The sequence below is a fragment of the Buteo buteo genome, chromosome 4 (assembly GCF_964188355.1).
Source record: "Buteo buteo chromosome 4, bButBut1.hap1.1, whole genome shotgun sequence".
Taxonomy (NCBI): domain Eukaryota; kingdom Metazoa; phylum Chordata; class Aves; order Accipitriformes; family Accipitridae; genus Buteo; species Buteo buteo.
The window spans coordinates 5,087,957-5,105,384 of record NC_134174.1 but is presented as its reverse complement, the minus strand read 5'-3'; the positions used below and the strand labels follow the sequence as shown (position 1 = coordinate 5,105,384).

At 53.3% G+C, this 17,428-nt stretch overlaps 1 protein-coding gene across 8 annotated transcripts in view; it reads right to left on the bottom strand.

The window, feature by feature from the left end:
- Positions 1–14,482, bottom strand: part of GATA3 (GATA binding protein 3) — a 28,982-nt gene extending 14,500 nt beyond the window's left edge. Inside the window, exons 1-3 of one of the 8 annotated variants that reach the window (XM_075024636.1) lie at positions 14,298–14,482; positions 4,715–5,321; positions 1,421–1,957 (exon numbers count right to left, since the gene is read on the bottom strand). In XM_075024636.1, the coding sequence (XP_074880737.1) occupies positions 1,421–1,957; positions 4,715–4,955 (778 nt within the window). In that variant the 5' untranslated portion in view covers positions 4,956–5,321; positions 14,298–14,482. Of the gene's footprint in view, positions 1–1,420; positions 1,958–4,714; positions 5,453–5,485; positions 5,699–5,910; positions 6,380–7,947; positions 8,209–14,297 lie in introns of those variants that run through there. The other 7 variants (XM_075024638.1, XM_075024637.1, XM_075024639.1 and 4 more) reach the window with 7 other exon arrangements.
- Between the last annotated feature and the right edge of the window lie 2,946 nt (positions 14,483–17,428).

The window sequence follows — 17,428 nt, the reverse complement described above, 5'->3', positions numbered from 1 at the left end:
GGCAAAAGGAAAACAAGAGGCGGGGGGGGGTGGGGGGGGGCAAGACGGTTTGAAAATACCGCGCAGCCGGTACCTCGGCGGGCACCGGGGCGGCCGGGGGAGCGCATCACCCCCCCCCCGGCTTGTACCGGGGGTAAAAATAAACCGGTCCCTACCCTGCCACAGCACCCGGTCCGTACCGGGGCCAGGCGGGGAGCCGCTCCCGTTAATACCCAGGTCGTTTTGTTCCCCTCCGGTTAAACGGGACAGCCGCTCCGGGGCTGTTTGAGTCTCTGTCCCTCTCTTTTGTTTCACTCCATCTCTCTCTCTCTCCTGCTTTCATGTACAAAACATACAGGTCTGGGTTTTTTGTCACTCTAACCGCATCCGGACTCTATTAAAGTTCCTGGCGCTGGATAAACAATGCAACTGTCGCGTGCAGCAGTCTGAAAATAATTGGATTAGCTCAAACATATCAGCTAAATAGAGACAGTCCCTGCTCAGACAGACAGAGTAAATGTCACCCTGGAAAAACCCTGAAAACTGATCTCATTCATGCCAGGCAACCCTGCAGCAGCCTCCTCGGAAAAAAAAAAAAAAAAAAAGGAGAGAAAGAGACAAAAAAAAAAAAAAAAAGAGTTTTGACTAATCGCCCTTTCCCCTGCACACACACATACACAAACCTCGGCTCACACACTACCCCTCGGAGCACACAAACGGCCAAACCCGGAGCCTCCAGCCGCGCAACTCCCCCCCCTCACCCCGCTCCCCCCTTTCCGCGGGGTGCGCACAGCCCTGGGACCCCCCCCCCCAAGCCGGGGAAGGAGGGGGGGATGCTTTTTTGGGGTCTTGCATTAAGGGTGGTCAAAGCTTATGGGAAGGAGTTGGATGGGGCTGGGGGCTGCGTGGGCGAGTTTCTTCCCCCCCCCCCCCCCCCCCAGACCCTTCCCACCGCCCCAGGGAAAATCCTTCCCGCATCTGCGGGAAGAGGCCCTGGGAAGAGCGAGGCGGAGGGAAGTTGGCCGGGATTTAGTACCAGTATTAAAATACAGAGAGATACACTAATGCTGCGGTTCCCTCGGTTTCGCTTCCTCCTCAGGCGCCGCAGCTGAGAGCATCGTAAGGCGCTTGGGGTGGCGGAGGGGGGACGGGTGTCGTCCCCCCCCCCCCCCAACAACCGGGCAGGAGCCCTAAGGCAACGGTGAAGGGCGGGAGGGGGGACACACACACAGATTTGGGCTCCTGAGCCGGCGTGCTTGGGGTTGGCCAAGGGGGGGGGGGGGGGTCAAGTCCCCGCTGCCTTCATCCCCCGGCTGTTTGTGAGCATCCTGAGGAGAGGAGGAGGAGGAGGGAGGGGGGGGCCGCAGCCCTATACCTTCCCCCCCATAGCTTCCTCTCCCCCCCCCCAAAAAAAAGGGATGAAGAAGCCAAAAAGCCCTACCTGTGCTTGACCGTGCTTTCGGTCGCGATTTACAGCCGAAGCCGGTAGGCGATCCTCCTAAGAGGCTACTGGGGGGAAAAAGTCCAGAGCCATATTCTGGGACATACGGTGGGTAGGTAGTGATGGGGTGATGTGCGGAGGAGGTGGCTCCTCCTAAAGAGGCCATGCTGCTCCGAGAGTGAGAGGACTCCAGCTTCATGGTATCGGCCAGGGACACCTGGTATTTGATGCATTCCTTCTCGTCTTGCCGGGTGGAACCGGTGGAGCCGGGGGTGGAGATGGACGGATCCGGGGATACATCTTTAGGAGGGGTCGGTGGGAAGGTGAAAAGGTGTGGGCTGGAGTGGCCGGCGGATAAAGTGGAGGAGGAGGCGGGTGGGTAGACGGAAAGGGGTCCCGGTGAGCTGTGATGGATGGAGGTCTTGGAGAAAGGGCTGAGGTTCCATGGAGAAGCGCTGTGATGGCTGCTCAGCGCCTTGCTCCCGTCCAGCCAGGGCAGCGAGCCGTGCAGCAGCGGGGGCCGGCACACCTGGCTCCCTGCTCGGAGAAAACACAGCGAAAAAAAGCCGGTTACCTTCCCTTCGCCACCCCGGCAAACCCGCCGGGGGGGTGCCGGGCTGTACCCCCCCTTCCCCTCCTCCTCCTCCTCCTCCTCCTTCCCAAAGGAGTGGGGAGAGGGGGGGAGCAGGCGAAATTGCACCTGATGCCAAGGCCCACTCCCCTTTAAAAATGAAAATTGAAAAGCTACAACAGTCCGAGGTGGCAGCCCCCATCCTGCTCGGGAACCGCTCGCCGGGTCGGGACCCCCCCCGAGGAGGGCTGCCAGCCCTGGGACACGGAATTTGGCGAGCCCTGCTGCGCTCTCTCCCTCTTCCAGGCAATCCCACGCGGACTTTGAAGCGAAGATCCTGCGTGAAATTGCCAAGCCCCGGCTGCAGAAATCTTTTTTTTTTTTTTTTCTTTTAGCTGGAAAATAATTTCCCGAGCGCAGCCGTAGGCTACAAACCCTGGGAATATTCTGGCCGAACGAAGACGACCAGAAGATGCCCACAGACGTGATAATAACCCTCCCAGCAGAGCTGATGATAAACTTTGCAAACCGCCCAGTTTGGCTTTTTTTTTCTTCCATGAGGCTGCACGTAAATGTTCGACGGCTTTTTTTCGTGGCGATATGGCACACGCAGAGAGTACCAACTGTCTCAAAAGAAACTCTCCATCCCCTTCTTATGGCAAGACACCCTTCACTTGTATTTTAAAACACAGACCTGGACTTTGAAAAAAAACAAAAACAAAAAACAAAAAACCAAAAAAACCCAAACCACTAGATTTACGCAGTCCAACCTTTTTTTCTTTGCCTAGAACATTCTTAAATGGATGGCACCTAATATTTTAAATTAATCACTGCCCTTGCTAAAAAAAAAAAAGAAAAATATATCCAAAGAACCAAATCTACCCAAATCCACAGCAACTTCAGCAAATCGCTGTAAGCTGAAAAACACAGTTATTCAACTGGAAGAGAGCAAGTTAGTGCCTGCTAATAAAGCCCTGGAAACGCATTGACATCTGGAGAGCCTTAACCTCTGTAGGTATCGTGATACGTGTATAGAGGCTGCTAAATATACAGAAGGAGAGATGCAAACAGAGATCTAGAGAGCCACAGAGAGTTAAAGAGCTGGTGCAGTGTGGACATGTATGTTTGCATGGGAGCTTGTGTGTGTCTAGAAAATCTCCAAGCTAGTTTTCACCGTACCAGACATTTGTGAACAATACTGAAAGTAACTGCTCGAAAGGAAGGGGAGGTGGGTTATACGAATAGAAAGGGTCAAGATTCATTATCTTCTCCAGGAAGTAGCATAGTAAATAATATTCAGGCTAGATCAGAGAGACCGCATTTCCACTTTCTGCTGATATATTGGGAAAAAAAAAAAAAAAAGAAATGAAAAGAAAAGAAGGAAAGGACAAAGGCTGCTGATCCTTAGAAATAATTGTTTTAAAGGGACTAATAGCAGAACAATGCAGTTACTGAGCGGAGCCTAATGCAGACTCGCACTCAACAAGTAGCTGAGGGCTGGGAGCAGCCCCCTGAACCCGGCTCGGCTCCATCTCCACTCCCTCGTCCCACTTTTTTCTCCTTGATTTGGGGCTGATTTCCACTGCAAACCTCGCGCATTTAGATTTCGCCACGACAGAGGTCACTGTCCGGCTTCACAAATCAGCATCTGGGGTTTTTTTGCCTCCTTTTTTTTAATTTTTCTCTTTTCCCTGTTTTGTAACCATACAGGTAAACTCCAGCTACAAATACTGGCTCTCTCCGATTCTTCATAAAAGATGGCCCCAAAGCACTCATCCCTCCGTGGACCTGGGCCCCATCGGCCCCAGGTATTTCACCTCCTTTCCAAAAGCTGTGACCCAGGAACAAAATTCACATTGCGGATCAATACCTTCCTGCAGGATCCTCAGGAAAACGCACCGGGTCTGACACCTCATTACACCAAGGGATTATTTTTTTTTTTTTTCTTATTTTGAACACATGCCGTGGTGCGGCCCTGGGTGCATGTGCAAAAACTTTCGACCCAAGCCTAACGAGCTCACCAAGTGCGAATAAAATAGCCCAAGCGTGAGGACAGCAGGGTCGGTTTCACACCCCTGCTCTCCAGCTTGCTTTTCTTCTCCAGAGCAGCTTAATCGTGCAAAAAACTAAACACCGTATGAAGACCCTAACTGTTAACCTAATGAAGGTGGGGGGACACGGACTAAAGCGAAAGAGAGAGGGAAAGAGGAAGAAAACAAGAGAAAGATTAAAGGGAAAGAAAGAGAAAGAAGGAGGGGGGAGAGGAGAAAAGAGAAGGGGGAGAGGAAGGAGAGAAAGACGGCAAGAGAAAGAAAGAGAAGAAACGAGAGAAAGAAAGAGCAAGAGAAAGAAAGCGAGAAAGAAGTCTAAAGAAGGAGATAGACAAAGAAATGGAGAAAGAAAGGAAAGAGGAGAAGAAAGAAAGAAAGAAAGGAAAGAAGGGAAGAGAGAAAGAGAGACAGGAAAGAGGGGAAGAGAGAAAGAAAGAGAAAGAAAGATAAAAAAGAAACAGAGAAGGAAAGGAAGGAAGCTTGGATTTTGAATTATTTCCAATAAGCCAACCCCAAAATCCACCCGTGACGTAGTTTCCCCGCCGGCAGGAGAGGGTCTGCCCGACGGCAGCCGGGGCTCGGGGCAGCGCGGAGCCACCGGGACCGGCACCGGGAGCGGGGCCACCCGTGGGAACGGGGACAGGGACCGGGGGTCTCGGTGGACACACTCACCGTGGTGGGCCGTGGGGTATCTCTGCACGGTGGCTCTCACGGAGTTGCCGTAATACGGAGGGACGGGGTTGCCTTGTCCGTCGATATTAAAAAGTACATCCACTTCCTCGGCGAGAGGATACTGCGTGGGGTCCATGTAGGTATGGCCAAGCGTGGGGTGATGCGAGTCCGGGTGCTGCCCATTGAGCACGGCCGGGTGGTGGTGGCTCACCCACCGCGGCTGGTCCGTCGAGACCTCCATCTTCCGCGCTCGCTGCTCCGCCGCTGCTCTTCCTCCTCCTCCTCCTCCTCAGCAAGGCGCGGAGGGCTTGAGAGTGGAGGGGGAGACGGTGCTGGAGTGATGCGGGGGGGAAAGTGCTCGGCGAGTTTGGGGGTGTTTCTGGTTAGGTTTGGTTGGAAGTGGAGGGGGGGGGGTATGGTGATAAACGATCGATTCCAAAAAAAAAAAAAAAAAAAAAAGAGAGAGGAAAAAAAGGGGAAAAAAGAATATAATAAAAAAGGGGGAAAAAAAAAGAAAACAAACAAACTCAGGGAAAAAAAATCTCTACGAAGTGAGATCCCCTCAGTATCTTCCGCTCTTTTGCAGATGTTTCTCTTCTTTGATCACCTGTAACGAGAAAGAGGAAAGGGAAGGAGCAGAGAGAGAGAGGCAAAGAGAGAAACGTGCTTGAGAAGTTCTGAACTTTAGCACCTGACTTTTTAGGCAGGAGAAAACCCATCCCATCCCTCGGCAGCCAGCCCTGGGAAGCGCCTGCTCTGCCCTGGACCCACCTCTCCCCAGCGCCTCTTTCTCTTTCGCTCTCTCCTCTCCGGAGCCGAGCAGCTCTAACCGCGCTCCTGCCGCCTCAGCTCTTCCTCTTGCTCTTTTTTTTTTTTTTTGGCTTTTTTTTTTTTGTCCTCGCGGTTGTTTGTTTATTTGTTTGTTTTTTCCATTTGCACCTGAGAAGCTCCAGCGGCTTAAGCCGGTGAGAACTTGTGCCATTCGCTGCTCTGCAGCCCAGAGTCACTTTGATTGCTCATTAATTATTATGCAACCGAGAAAGGGGGGAAGAAGGGGGGGGGAATCGAGGAGGGGGGTAAAGCGATGGAGAAGAGGGTGGGGGTGAAGGGAAGGAGCGAGGAGAAAAGGGGGGGGAGAGGAGAGAAGGAAAAAAAAAAAAAAAAGCGACAAGTTGCTAAAGAAATTCCGCACAAACCTTGGTGGAGAAGCAGTATGTGACCCAGGAGGGATGAAGCTGAAAGTGCTTGATCAGATCAGATTGTGCTCGCTCGCTCGCCCTATTTTTTTCCCCGATTTTTTTTTCCTCCCTCTCTCTCTTTTTTCCCTTCCCCTCTCTCCCTTTTTTTTTTTTTTTTTTTTTTTTTTACAGGGAAGGCATTCTTTCTGAAAGGAGCAGGATGGCGCCAGCCGGCTCAGTGCTTACAGACAGCTGTGGCGAGACGCAACTTAAGGAGGTTCCAGTGTCATAAGCCCGGGGGAGGCGGAGCCTGTCCCCGCCTGAGGAGGGGACCGGCCGGCCGCCCCCGCCGCGCACCCCCGGGAACCCCCTTTTACCCACTTCTTTTAACCATTCCCCCCCCCCATCCCCTTTTTCTTTTTTTTTTTTTCAGGGGGAAAATTAAGTTTGTTTGGTTTTTTGGTTTTGTTTTGGTTTTTTTTTTCCCGAGTGGCCACTTCGGGAAGTAGTCGTAGGTGGAGGGGAGCGGATCGGTTCTGCCGTTGTCACCCGCGGGGGGGTGCCGAGAGGGACCGGAGCCCCCCCCCCAGCCCAGGAGCGGGGCCGGGGATGCGCCGGCAGGTGCAGGACCTGCGGGGCGGGGGGGGGGGGGGGGGCACCTGAAATAAAGCTGCCTCTCCTCCTCCACCGGCGGGTGGAGAGCTGCTCCGCCTCAGGAAGGATTATTTAGCCATTTTTCTGATTTTGAAGGATATCAGCGCGGAGAAACGGCCGAGATACGGCTTTGGGGGGGGGGTTCCCCCCCCCAACCAGTTCCACTGGGGGTCCCAGTGGGGCGCAAGCAGAGACGGAAAGGCTGGGGGGGGAGGCTGGGGAAGAGGCAGCCCCCCCCCCCCCATCCCCGGCCGAGGTGGGGCTGCGGGCGGGGGGACCCCCCCCTCCGGCCCCGGGGACCCCCCCCCGCCGGCCTCGGCGACCCCCCGCCGGCTCCGCGGCCGCAGCACCGCCCGCCCGCCCAGCAGGGGCCGCCGCCGCGGCCGCCTCAGCCAATGGGGGGAGAGCAGGAACTGGGGCGCCGGCCCCGGGAGGAGCTGATTGGCTGGAAGCCCGCGCCCCGCCGGCCCGGCCCGGCCGCTGTGTTGAGCCAGGGCATCCCCTAGCGGCACCGCCGGCACCGCGGCCAGGCCCGGCCCGGTACGGCCCGGCCCGGTACGGTGCGGTACGGCCTTGGGCTCCCCGCCCCGGGACACCGGGCTGGGGACAAGCCCGGGACAGGGAGACTGGTGGAGGGAGAAGGGGAGGAAGGGAGAAAGTGGGGGGAGAGAGGGAAGAGGAAAAACAGAGAAAGAGAGAGAGAGAAAAGGGGAAAGGGAGGGTTGGGAGCGAGGGGGGGGGGGAGAGGACAAAAGATGCAGAGAGAAAGGAAAGGTGGGCAGACAGGCAGGAAGACAGGGAAAAAAAAAGGGGGGGGAAAGAAAAGAAGGAAAGAAAAAGAAAAGAAGGAAAGAAAGAAGAGAGAAAAACGACAAAAAAAAGGAAGGGAAAGGAGAAAAGAAGAAAGAAAAGAAAAGAAGAAGAAAAAAGAAATTAAGAAAGAAAAGAAAAGAAAAGAAAAGAAAAGAAAAGAAGAAGAAAAAAGAAATTAAGAAAGAAAAGTAAAAAGAAAAGAAAAAAGAAGAGGGAACAAAAAGGAAAAGAAAGCAAAGGAAGAGAAAGAAGAGAAGAGAAGAAAAGAGAAGAGAAGAGAAGAAAAGAGAAGAGAAGAAAAGAGAAGAGAAGAGAAGAAAAGAGAAGAGAAGAGAAGAAAAGAGAAGAGAAGAGAAGAAAAGAGAAGAGAAGAGAAGAAAAGAGAAGAGAAGAAAAGAGAAGAGAAGAGAAGAAAAGAGAAGAGAAGAGAAGAAAAGAGAAGAGAAGAAAAGAGAAGAAAAGAAAAGAAAAGAAAAGAAAAGAAAAGAAAGAAAAAAGAAAAGAAAAGAAAAGAAAAGAAAAAAAAGAAAAGAAAAGAAAAGAAAAGAAAAGAAAAGAAAAAGAAAAGAACTAGCGAAAGTCACTTACGGGGTGCCCGTGGGTGCTGTCTCTCCGCACGCCGGCAAGAGACCGCCTGCCCGGCTGCGGGAGGAAGCGCCTCTCAGGAGTTTTTATACGGGGGGGCTCTAATTAAAACCCGGGGCTCCGCCGCGGCGGCCGCCGTTGCCGTTGCCGGGTGCCGCCGGGGCGGTCTCCGGTCTCCGGTGGACGGGGCCAGCGCCGTTCCCCGCGGGCTGGGCACGACCTGCAGCCTGGAAAACCCTCCGATCCGTTCCGTTTCCGTTCCGTTCCGCTCCCGGACGGACGGACGGACGAGCTGAGCCTCCCCGACGGAGGATGCTCCGGCTCCTTGAGCCCATTTTAAACCCGGTTTTAAGCCCCCCGGTACGGCCCATCGGCCGCTGGGCGTGGGGACAGAACAGCACCGCTGAGGTTTCGTGCTTTCTCGGTGGGGATGCACACATATCTATTTATTTTATGTTAAAAAAAAAACCCAAAAACCCAAAGCCGAGGCAGGTATAAAAGCGAGGGAACCAGCGTTGGGCTCGGTGCGCCCAGACGGGGTGGGGGGGAACCGGGGAAACGTGCCCGGTTGGGAGCGTCTGGGGGGGGGGGCAGAGGTGGGCAAACCGGGATGGGGGTGGCAGGTCCCCCCCCGGGACTGTCCCGGGCATCGGGGGAGGCAGAAGTCCCTTGCCCACCCCTCCTCCTTGAGGGGGGGCGGATTTCTTTGCGAGGAGGAGGACAGCGAAGAGGGGAGCATCCTCTACAAAGCGTTTAATTGTAGGCAAGAACACAAATTCCGCCCCCCCCCGCCCCAGCTTTAAACGGTTTATGGACGTGAGGGCGAAGTGTCTCCCCGGGATTTGCCCCTGTAGCCCCGCTCCCCAAATTTCTCCAGACCCTGCGGGCGAGGGTGTGGTCTCCAGCCCTTGGAAAAAAAGTAACTTTAAAAAGAAATCTGGTTTAACATCTGGATAAGGGAGGGGGGGGGGTGTCTGAGTCCCTAGCTGAGATCTTTGGGCAGGTGAGCTGAGAGTTCCAAACCTGCCCCCTCCTGCAGTTACAGCCCTGGGACCTACAGCCGTGGGATCACGGGAGGGGAATTTCCATCTAGAGGTCAGAAAATTGCTAAGCCATCGCGAAAAAGTGCCTTTCCCCCTGTCCGGGGGTAGGGGGAAACCGCTTTCCTTCAGCTGTTTGGAGGGCGTGGAAGGTTTAATGCGAAATAAAATTAATAAAGTTAAAAAATGAAATGAAATAAAAATAATAAAAATAAAGTAAAAATAATAAAATAAAGTAAAATAAAATAAATAAAGTAAAATAAAATAAAGTAAAATAAAATAAAGTAAAATAAAGTAAAATAAAATAAAATAAAGTAAAATAAAATAAAATATCAATAGCTACACCAAGTCTGGTCAGTGGGGGGGGGGGGGGGAGAGAAGTGGCAACAGCCCTGAGGGCCCCGTCCTGCCCTGACAGGACGGGGGGGGGGCACGACAGGGGCTGCCACGGCGGGACCCTGCGGGCTGCCAGCCCCTCGCAGCCACAGCCCCAATTTCGGGAGGAGGACACCCGCTTTCAAATCTAGTTTTCTCAGCTCGCCCATTGCATTTTCACCCAGACCTCCACAGACACGATCTTCCTATTCCCTTCCCAGCCGGGAGAAAAAGGTGGTGGGGAGGGCAAAAACACACACACACCCTCAAAAAAAAAAAAAAAGAAAAAAAAAAAAAGCAAACCCATAATTTTTCCCCTCTCCTCGGATTAATCTGTGATCCCCGGGGGTTTTGCGCTGGCCTTGACCGTCCTTTTCCCAGGCTGTGGCTGCAGATCCATCACCTCGCCCCCCCCCCGGCAGCCCCCAGCAGGGTTTCCAGTGACAGCTCGGCGTTAATAGGAGCCCATTGTTGGAGCAATTAGCCCCAAGCTCGCCACCAGCCGCCAGATAAGGCTCGGGGGCTCGGGGGTTAATTCGGGGGGGGGGCTCCAGCATCCCTCCTAGCTAGGGGAGGGATGGGGGGGGGGGAAATGGGGCTAGCTCTGGCGCTGAAAGGTTAGAGGACAGGCTTTTGACAAAAGTCACTGAAAGTCGTGTGTGTCCCCCCAAAAAAAATCAACAAAACAACATAAAAACCAAACTCAGGGAAATGGGGCGGTTACCCAGACTACCCCTCCCCTAAAAATGAGCAGTCAAAGGGCACTAAAGCTGCTTCCCCCCCCCCCTTTTTTTTTTTCTTTTTCTTCCAGGTCTTCCTATTAAAATAGATATCGGGAAGGTTTTTCTGGTGCCAGGACCCGGGGCCACCCGCTGCCTCCGTCCCCACCGGTGCCCTCCGCTGCGACTGGCACCTCGGGGGACAGGCAGAAAAAGTCCCCCCCTTCCCTTCCCTTCCCCCCCCCCCCCTTTCCTTTAGCCCCCTTTTAGACGACAATTGACTGAAAGCGGATTAAGTTACGTTTGCGGGGCTGGTTTTTTTTTTCTTTTTTTTTTTACAGGGTACCAGAATAGTACAGGTAAAGCTGTACAAACAGCCGGGAGCGACGAATGGGAGGGTTATGGAGAGGACACGGCCCAGGGCAGAGCTCCGAAGATTATTTTTATTTTTTTTTTTTTCCCCCTTGTATACAGCAATTTGCTTTCTCCCTCTCCGTTGCCATCTCCCTGGCTGGGCAGCCCCTCCCGGGGCACGGAGCCTGCCAGCCCCCCGGGACAGCCTCCGGTGTGAGGATGGCTGGGCCCTGGTAACGCTGCTGAGATAATCTCGGGTTAAACAAAGGCGGAGAGAAGAGGGAATATTTTGTTTTCTTTCTTTTTTTTTTTTTTTTTCCCTCCCCTTCGTGAATTAGGCAGGAATTATGATCTGTTTCCCCAAGGCCACCCCCCCCTCTCTTTATCAGTAAAAAGATAATCAGCATCCTTCCAGCTAGGGGCTGGCAAAATTAATAATAATAATAATAATAATAATAATAATAATAATAATAATAATAGTCCAAGAGAAAGAGAGACGGAGACACTAGACTGACATTTCTGCGTCTCCCCTTTCTCATCCCATGTGAGCTTTCCCCTCCGCTTCGAAACCAGCCACATGGGTGGTTTTTCTGTTTTTACTCCTTTTTTTTTTTTAAATACATGCATATATATTTCCATTCTCTTCTAGTAATTCATTTATCTCTCCTTCGCGAAGATCGGGAGGAAACATAAACACACGCACACAAAGAAATGCCGAGCCATGCAAATTCAGAGAGAACAAATCAACGTCTGATTACACCGGGTCCAATTTTTTCTCCCTTCGTGCAACACCACCCCCCCCCGACAGACACACTTTTTTTCAGCGTAAATGATGCTATTTGATGGGGGGGGGGGGGGGGGGAAGAGAGGGGGAAAACCCTGCTCTGCCGAAGAAAAGAAATTCGAAGAATTAAAATTGGGAGGAGAGAAACTGGGAACTTTTCTTTCCCCTCCTCCCCCGCCCCCCCCCCCCCGCCTTCTTTGAAGCTGAGAGGAGGGCGACTGCCCCGGGACACTACAGGAGTAAAAAAAAAAAAAAAAGTCTGAGAAAGATCAAAAACCGGCTCCGCAAGTCCCAGAGGCGACCTCTCCCCCCGACACATTCCCCAAACTGCGGCAGAGACGCGGAGGGGAGCCGGGCAAAGGGGAGAAGGGGGGGGGGGGGGGGAAGGAAAAAAGCCGTGTCACCCCTGTTGCCAGTGCCCTGTCCTGCTCCGGGATGGGAGGCAGAGTCCAGCTCCCTTCCCTCCCTCTTTCCTTCCCTCTTTTTCCTTCTCTCCTTCCTTCCCTCCGCAGGTTTCACGCTCAACCCGGTAAGTCCCTTTTTTCCCCCTACCCCCCCTTTCTCTTTCTCAGACAGCAAAGAGGTGGCTTGAAAAAGAGGTTTTCCTTCTCCCTTTTTTTTCCCCCACTCTTTTTTTTTTTTCTTCCTCTTTTTTCCACCCCGTTTCTCCAAGCTGACGGAAGAGGTTCCCCGACCCGCCGCGGCACCGGGCATCGCTCCCTCCACCCGGCGCGGGGGTCGGGATGGGTCGGGCAGCGCTCCGGAAAGGCGATAAATTAAAAAATAAGAGAAGAAAAAAAAATACAACCTAGAAATCCGCTTGAACAGCCACTCCAAATTAAGGTGAGGTTAAGGAAATGCGCATTAGAGGAAAAAAAAAAGGGGGGGGGGAAGGCGCGGGGGGGGGGGAGTCGTTTTATTTCGGGTTTCTCGGCTTTGCTTTATCGCCCAGGACCGTTTTGGGCGATAGATTTGAAGGCGGATTGAAGCGAAGGCAAAGCATCTTGCGGGCTTTAAACCCGAGCCGCGCCGTTTTCCTCGCACCCCACGGAGAAGGTGAAGCTGCCGTCGCGTTTAATGACTTTTTTTTTTTTTCCCCAAAAGCAGAAATTACCCCGAGACTTAGATAAAGCAACAAACACAAATGACCAGGCGGTTAGCGTGAGAAGAGGCGGTAGAATTAACACCAGTTCCTTGCCGAGGTGCAGGGGCATATTCCCGACTTCCCGGCATTAAAACCGGAGCGATTTACTCCGGGAAGCGTTCGGCTGCCGCTAGTTTAGAGCTGTCTCTGCACTCCCAGCACCCCCCCAAAAAAAATAAATAAACCTCCCTGGTCCAAAGACATCCCCCCCCCTCCCCAACTCCGGGTGTGAACCGGCACGACACGGCCGCCTGGCACAGTGGCACACCGTAAATGTGGGACTCAAATTAAAAAAAAAAAAAAAAAAAGAAAAAGAAAAGAAAAAAGAAAAAACATCCCCAGGGAGAAGGAAGCGCTTTGCCCCAGCCGGGAGCAAAGTGCCGGGGGGTGGGGGGAGAACCCTTCCTTCTCTTCCCCCCCCCCTTCCTTCCCAAAAGCCTATTTCTTCTTTTCCTTGCCCCCCCCGCCGCTGCCTGGACCCTCGGTGTCCCCCCTGTCTGCCCAGGTGACCGGGGAACTCAACCGGGGGGGGGACACCCCGGTGTCCGCCCGGCCCTGCCCAAGGCATCAGCCGAGTCCCGGCTCCCCCGCTCCGCACCTGCGGCCCATAAATAAGAGAGAAAACAAGCAGGGCCGGTAGTTATTAATTATCCGGTTGCATTAAAAATCCGTCACCAGGCGCTCGCTGCCTGTGTACGGACACGTGAAGGTAAGAGGAGCTGGGGTGGGTGGGTGGGTGGGTGGATGGATGGATAGATGGATGGATGGATGGATGGATATTTTCTCCCTTTTTCTGTTTTAAAGATGCTCAATGACAGCTAACGCGCATTTCTGGGCAGCCCGAGCCATTTCCAGGCTCCCTCCCGAAATACCCTCCGCCCAGTCCGGAGAGTGGAAAATTTTCCTACAAGGGGGAAAGGAGGAGAGAAAGCCCTAAATCCAGGGATCCCGGGAAAGAGGAGAAACTCCCCTCTCGTCCTCCGGCACCGAGTCCTGCCGGAGCCCGGGCCGGGCCGGTTTCTTCCGGGAAAAGCTGCCCGGCGGCGGGGAAGGGACCCGGGGGGGGGTCCCGGCCCGGATCGGAGCCATCCCCCTCCTCATCTCAACCTGCCTTAACGGCACATCTCTCCTCCGCGGCTGGGGTAGCGGTGGGTTTGGGTTTACGAGGTATAAAAAGAGGAATATCCGCGGAAAGGGGCTGAAGATCGCCCTCATTAGATCCTATTAGAAGCACGGTATGCTTGTTAGAGATTATCTACTAGGTGCGTTTGAACATAAACATATATAGGGCGAAATATATAGTGTCTGTTAGGCACGGTGCAGCACGGATGGACCTGCCAGCATCAAAATCAACATGGGTGAGTCCTATACGGGGGGACAGTATAGAAACGCAGACGTCCCGCTGCTCGCAGCCGCTGTACACACGAATAGAAGTGAGCCGCCTATGCGGCTCTGCATCCACAAACGTATAGGCATATAGGTAGGAAGCCGGGCACGGAAAGGCCCCGATCCCGCCTATACAGATAAATCCCTTCCCTGAGCTGAATATTTTCCATCCCAGCTATGACAGATCGGTGTCCCATCTCCCACCTCTGACCATCCCAGCTTCACTCCTCTGCTCCTAACACCCGGGGGGGGGAAACACCTTTTTTTTTTTTCTCACCCTCTTCCCAAATTTCGCTTCGATCCCGGGTCGGGGGATGCCTTTCCCCAAGGTCACCGGGAAAACTCAACTTCCCCCCCAAAACAATAAAGGGGGGGGGGAGTCGGGTTGAGTTTCTGCCCTTTGAGCCGAGCTCCCCATCTTAATTCCCTCCACGTGGAGAAGGAGGAGGCGAAGGAATTAAAAAAAAAAAAAAGGAAAAAAAAAAAAAAAGAAGAAAGAGAAGGGTGGAGGGGACCTACAGACACACAAATCGGAGTATTTATTCACTGACCTGGGCAGATGCTTTTGGTTTTGTCCCGTTCCGCTGGAGCTCTCAGGGCAGCAGTGCGGGAGGAGCGGAGCGGCGGCTGCTGGCATGTCGCAAACTCCCACCCAGGGGGAAAACCTGGGGGAGCCGCATCCTCCAAACGCCCACCCTTGCCCTCCTCCTCCTCCTCCTCCTCCTCCCTCCTCCTCCTCCTCCTCCTCCTCCGGGCTGGGCTGAAGATCAGAGCTCTTCCGGGTTGGGAAAGGGCAGAGAAAAAGTGAGAGAAAAATGATGGGCCATTTCTTTACACATCCAGCCCGGGAATCACATGGGGTGGGGAGGAGGGGGACCGACGGGCGGACGGACGGACGGACGGACAGGGGCAGGGCCGGGGGGATGCGGCAGGTACTGGGGTTGGCAGAGGTGTAAGTGTGGTGTAAGCCGTCCCGGGAGCAACTGTCACTGCCGGGAGCCTACAACGCCTGGGAAGAGAGAGAGAGAGAGAAAAAAAATTAATAATTAAGCGTAAGATCATACAAATAACGCCGGGGCTCGCTCCGCTCGCATCGAAAGCTTTCGAGGAAAAGCGGTGACATTAGCTACCAGGGGCTGTTTCTTCTCCTCGGTCCTTCCTCCTCCTCGGGGGGGGACTTTTCTTGACCTTATTCTTCTTTATTTTATTTATTAATTTTTTTTTAATGTGTGTCAGTTTAAGGTTCCAGGATCTGGACACACACACACAAAAAAAAAAAAAAACAAACCCACACGCATGCCCTGACACTCTGAGAACGAGGGGGGGGGACACTCTGAGAACCGGGGGGGTGACACTCTGAGAACGGGGGGGACACACACATGAAGACACTGTCCCCCGTGTCCTCTCCCCCCACCTTCACCTGCAGCCCCCCCGCCCGTTCCCCAATCCCTCCTCCCTATGAAGACCTGGGGGGCTTTCGAGGGCTCGGGAGGGCTGGGAGGATAATAGCCCCCCCAAAAAAACTGCTGTAGGGCCGGAGGAGAAGCCTGGGAGCCTTGCCCAGGGGATGCCCCAAATCTTGCAGCGATAAGGAGATGGAGGGACCGGCGGGGGGGGGGGGGGGAGGCGCTGATTTTCCACATTTACCCCCCCCTCCTGTCACTCCCAAAAATCTAATGCTGCAGCCTCAGTGTGCCCCCCCCCCGGCTTGATCCACCGGCAGATTGGCTTGCAAGGAAACTTCCCCGCGGTTGGGTGATGTTCTTTTTTATTATTAAGGGTGGGTGCTCGTTTCTGCAAACCCCCCCTTCCCCCGGGGGGGGGGTGTCCTCCCAGCAAAGCCGGCCAAGACCCGGAGGACCAGCCCGACCACGCTGTTCTACCGGGGTGTGCAGTCACTTCCCAGGGTGGGAGAAGAAGTGGGAAGGGGAGCAAAAGTGGGGAGAACCCCCCCCCCCCCCATTTAACATCAACCCCCACATCCACCCCTGGGGTGAAATGCTCCCCACGGGAATAAACCAGAAGAGCTTTCTTACCAGAGCTAAACAAGGTGCGGGGCAGGAGTCCCCAGGCCTCACGAGTGGGAGACCCACTGGTGCTGGGGGGGGATGCAGACCCCCCCCCATCCCCGACCCGTCTCCGCGGTACCCGGCGCAGATCCCGCGCATCCCGGCAGCGCTGGCGCAACCGCCGCTTTAGAAAGGGGGGCGAAAATTGGTCACTTAGGGGGGAAAAAATAAATATATGTGTATATACCCTCCTTGTCCTGGAGGGATATTGGGGTTTTTTGGATATATATTTTTTTTTTTTCTGCTGACGTTGGGGGTTCGCTATCTCTGCTTCTAGAGTGACTCTGTAAGGTGAAAGGTAACGCGATCGCCTCCCAATTCTATCTTTAGAAAACACATTCAATTAAGGTAATAACTTAAAGCTCATTAGAGCTGCGAAGGGAACCTTCCCGCCGCGAAACACCGATGGAAACACTTCGGGCACCCCAACAGCGGGGGGAGGAGGGTTGAACCCAACTCCCCTCGCCAAGAAATGTGGCTTTTGCTAGGGAAAAAAGCTTCGAAAATGAGTATTTTAGAGCCACGAGGCTTGTGTGGTTTGCACCGAGCCGAGTGGAGAAACCGGGGCTAAACCCTTGCAGGGTATGGGATAAAAAAAGAAAAAGGAGAATACAGCTAAAATCACTCGGGGTGTGTGTTCCCCATCACCGGACAGGAAAATCCCTGGGAAACCTGCTCGCCACGATTGCTGCCGCCCCCCCGCCCCCAAATAGTGCTGGGGGGGGGGGGGGGCGAGATCAACGTGGAAGAAGATGTTGCCGGATCCCTCCAAAACTGCCCAGAAAAAAAAAAAAAAAAAAAGAAAAGAAAAGAAAAGGGGAGGGTGAGGGAGCTGGATCTGGGATGGCTGAGCACATCGTGGAAGTGAGGACGAGATGGGGAAACGAAAAATCAAGGATCCTCCTGCAAAAATCTCCTGGGAAGCCCACGGAGATGGAGTCCTTGAGCTATTGTCTCCATTCCACCGGCTGGGGTTTACTGGGGAGGGGGGGAAGAATTTGGGCAGAGGCGCAGGCGCATCCACACTCATACCCCTCCTCACCCCCCCCCGCATTCACCCCGCACCGTAAAGTTCATTTCCAGCTATGATGGCTGGTGATTCAAAGGTTAAACATAACTAATGAGGCTTTAAATGGCACCCGGGGTTTATCATAAATATCACAGACCTTCCTTGATGCCTGCAGTTTAGGTCCGAATATACGTTAAAAGCAACAGTCAGGTAGCCAGAGGTCATTTAAAAAAATGAATACATGCATACATATATAGACACATACACACATGTATATTTTTTCCTTGTTTGTGTGTGTATATACGGAATATATATATGTGGAATATATATATATGAGGTGTGTGTATATTTATATTCCGTATGGAATATATATATATTTCTATTTTTTTCCTCGTGTTTTCCAAGTAACTGGGGTAGTCTGTGATTCTCAGAGTGCGTGTGGCTAATCCCACCTCTTGCTCTTCTCCTGGCACATATTTAGACGCGTATCCATCGAAATAAATACCTACACACACACACACACACACACAATCGATTTCGGCTCCGCCTGAACCAAGATTTGCAGTCGGACCCTCCATAAATATAATCCATACGTTATTGTTAG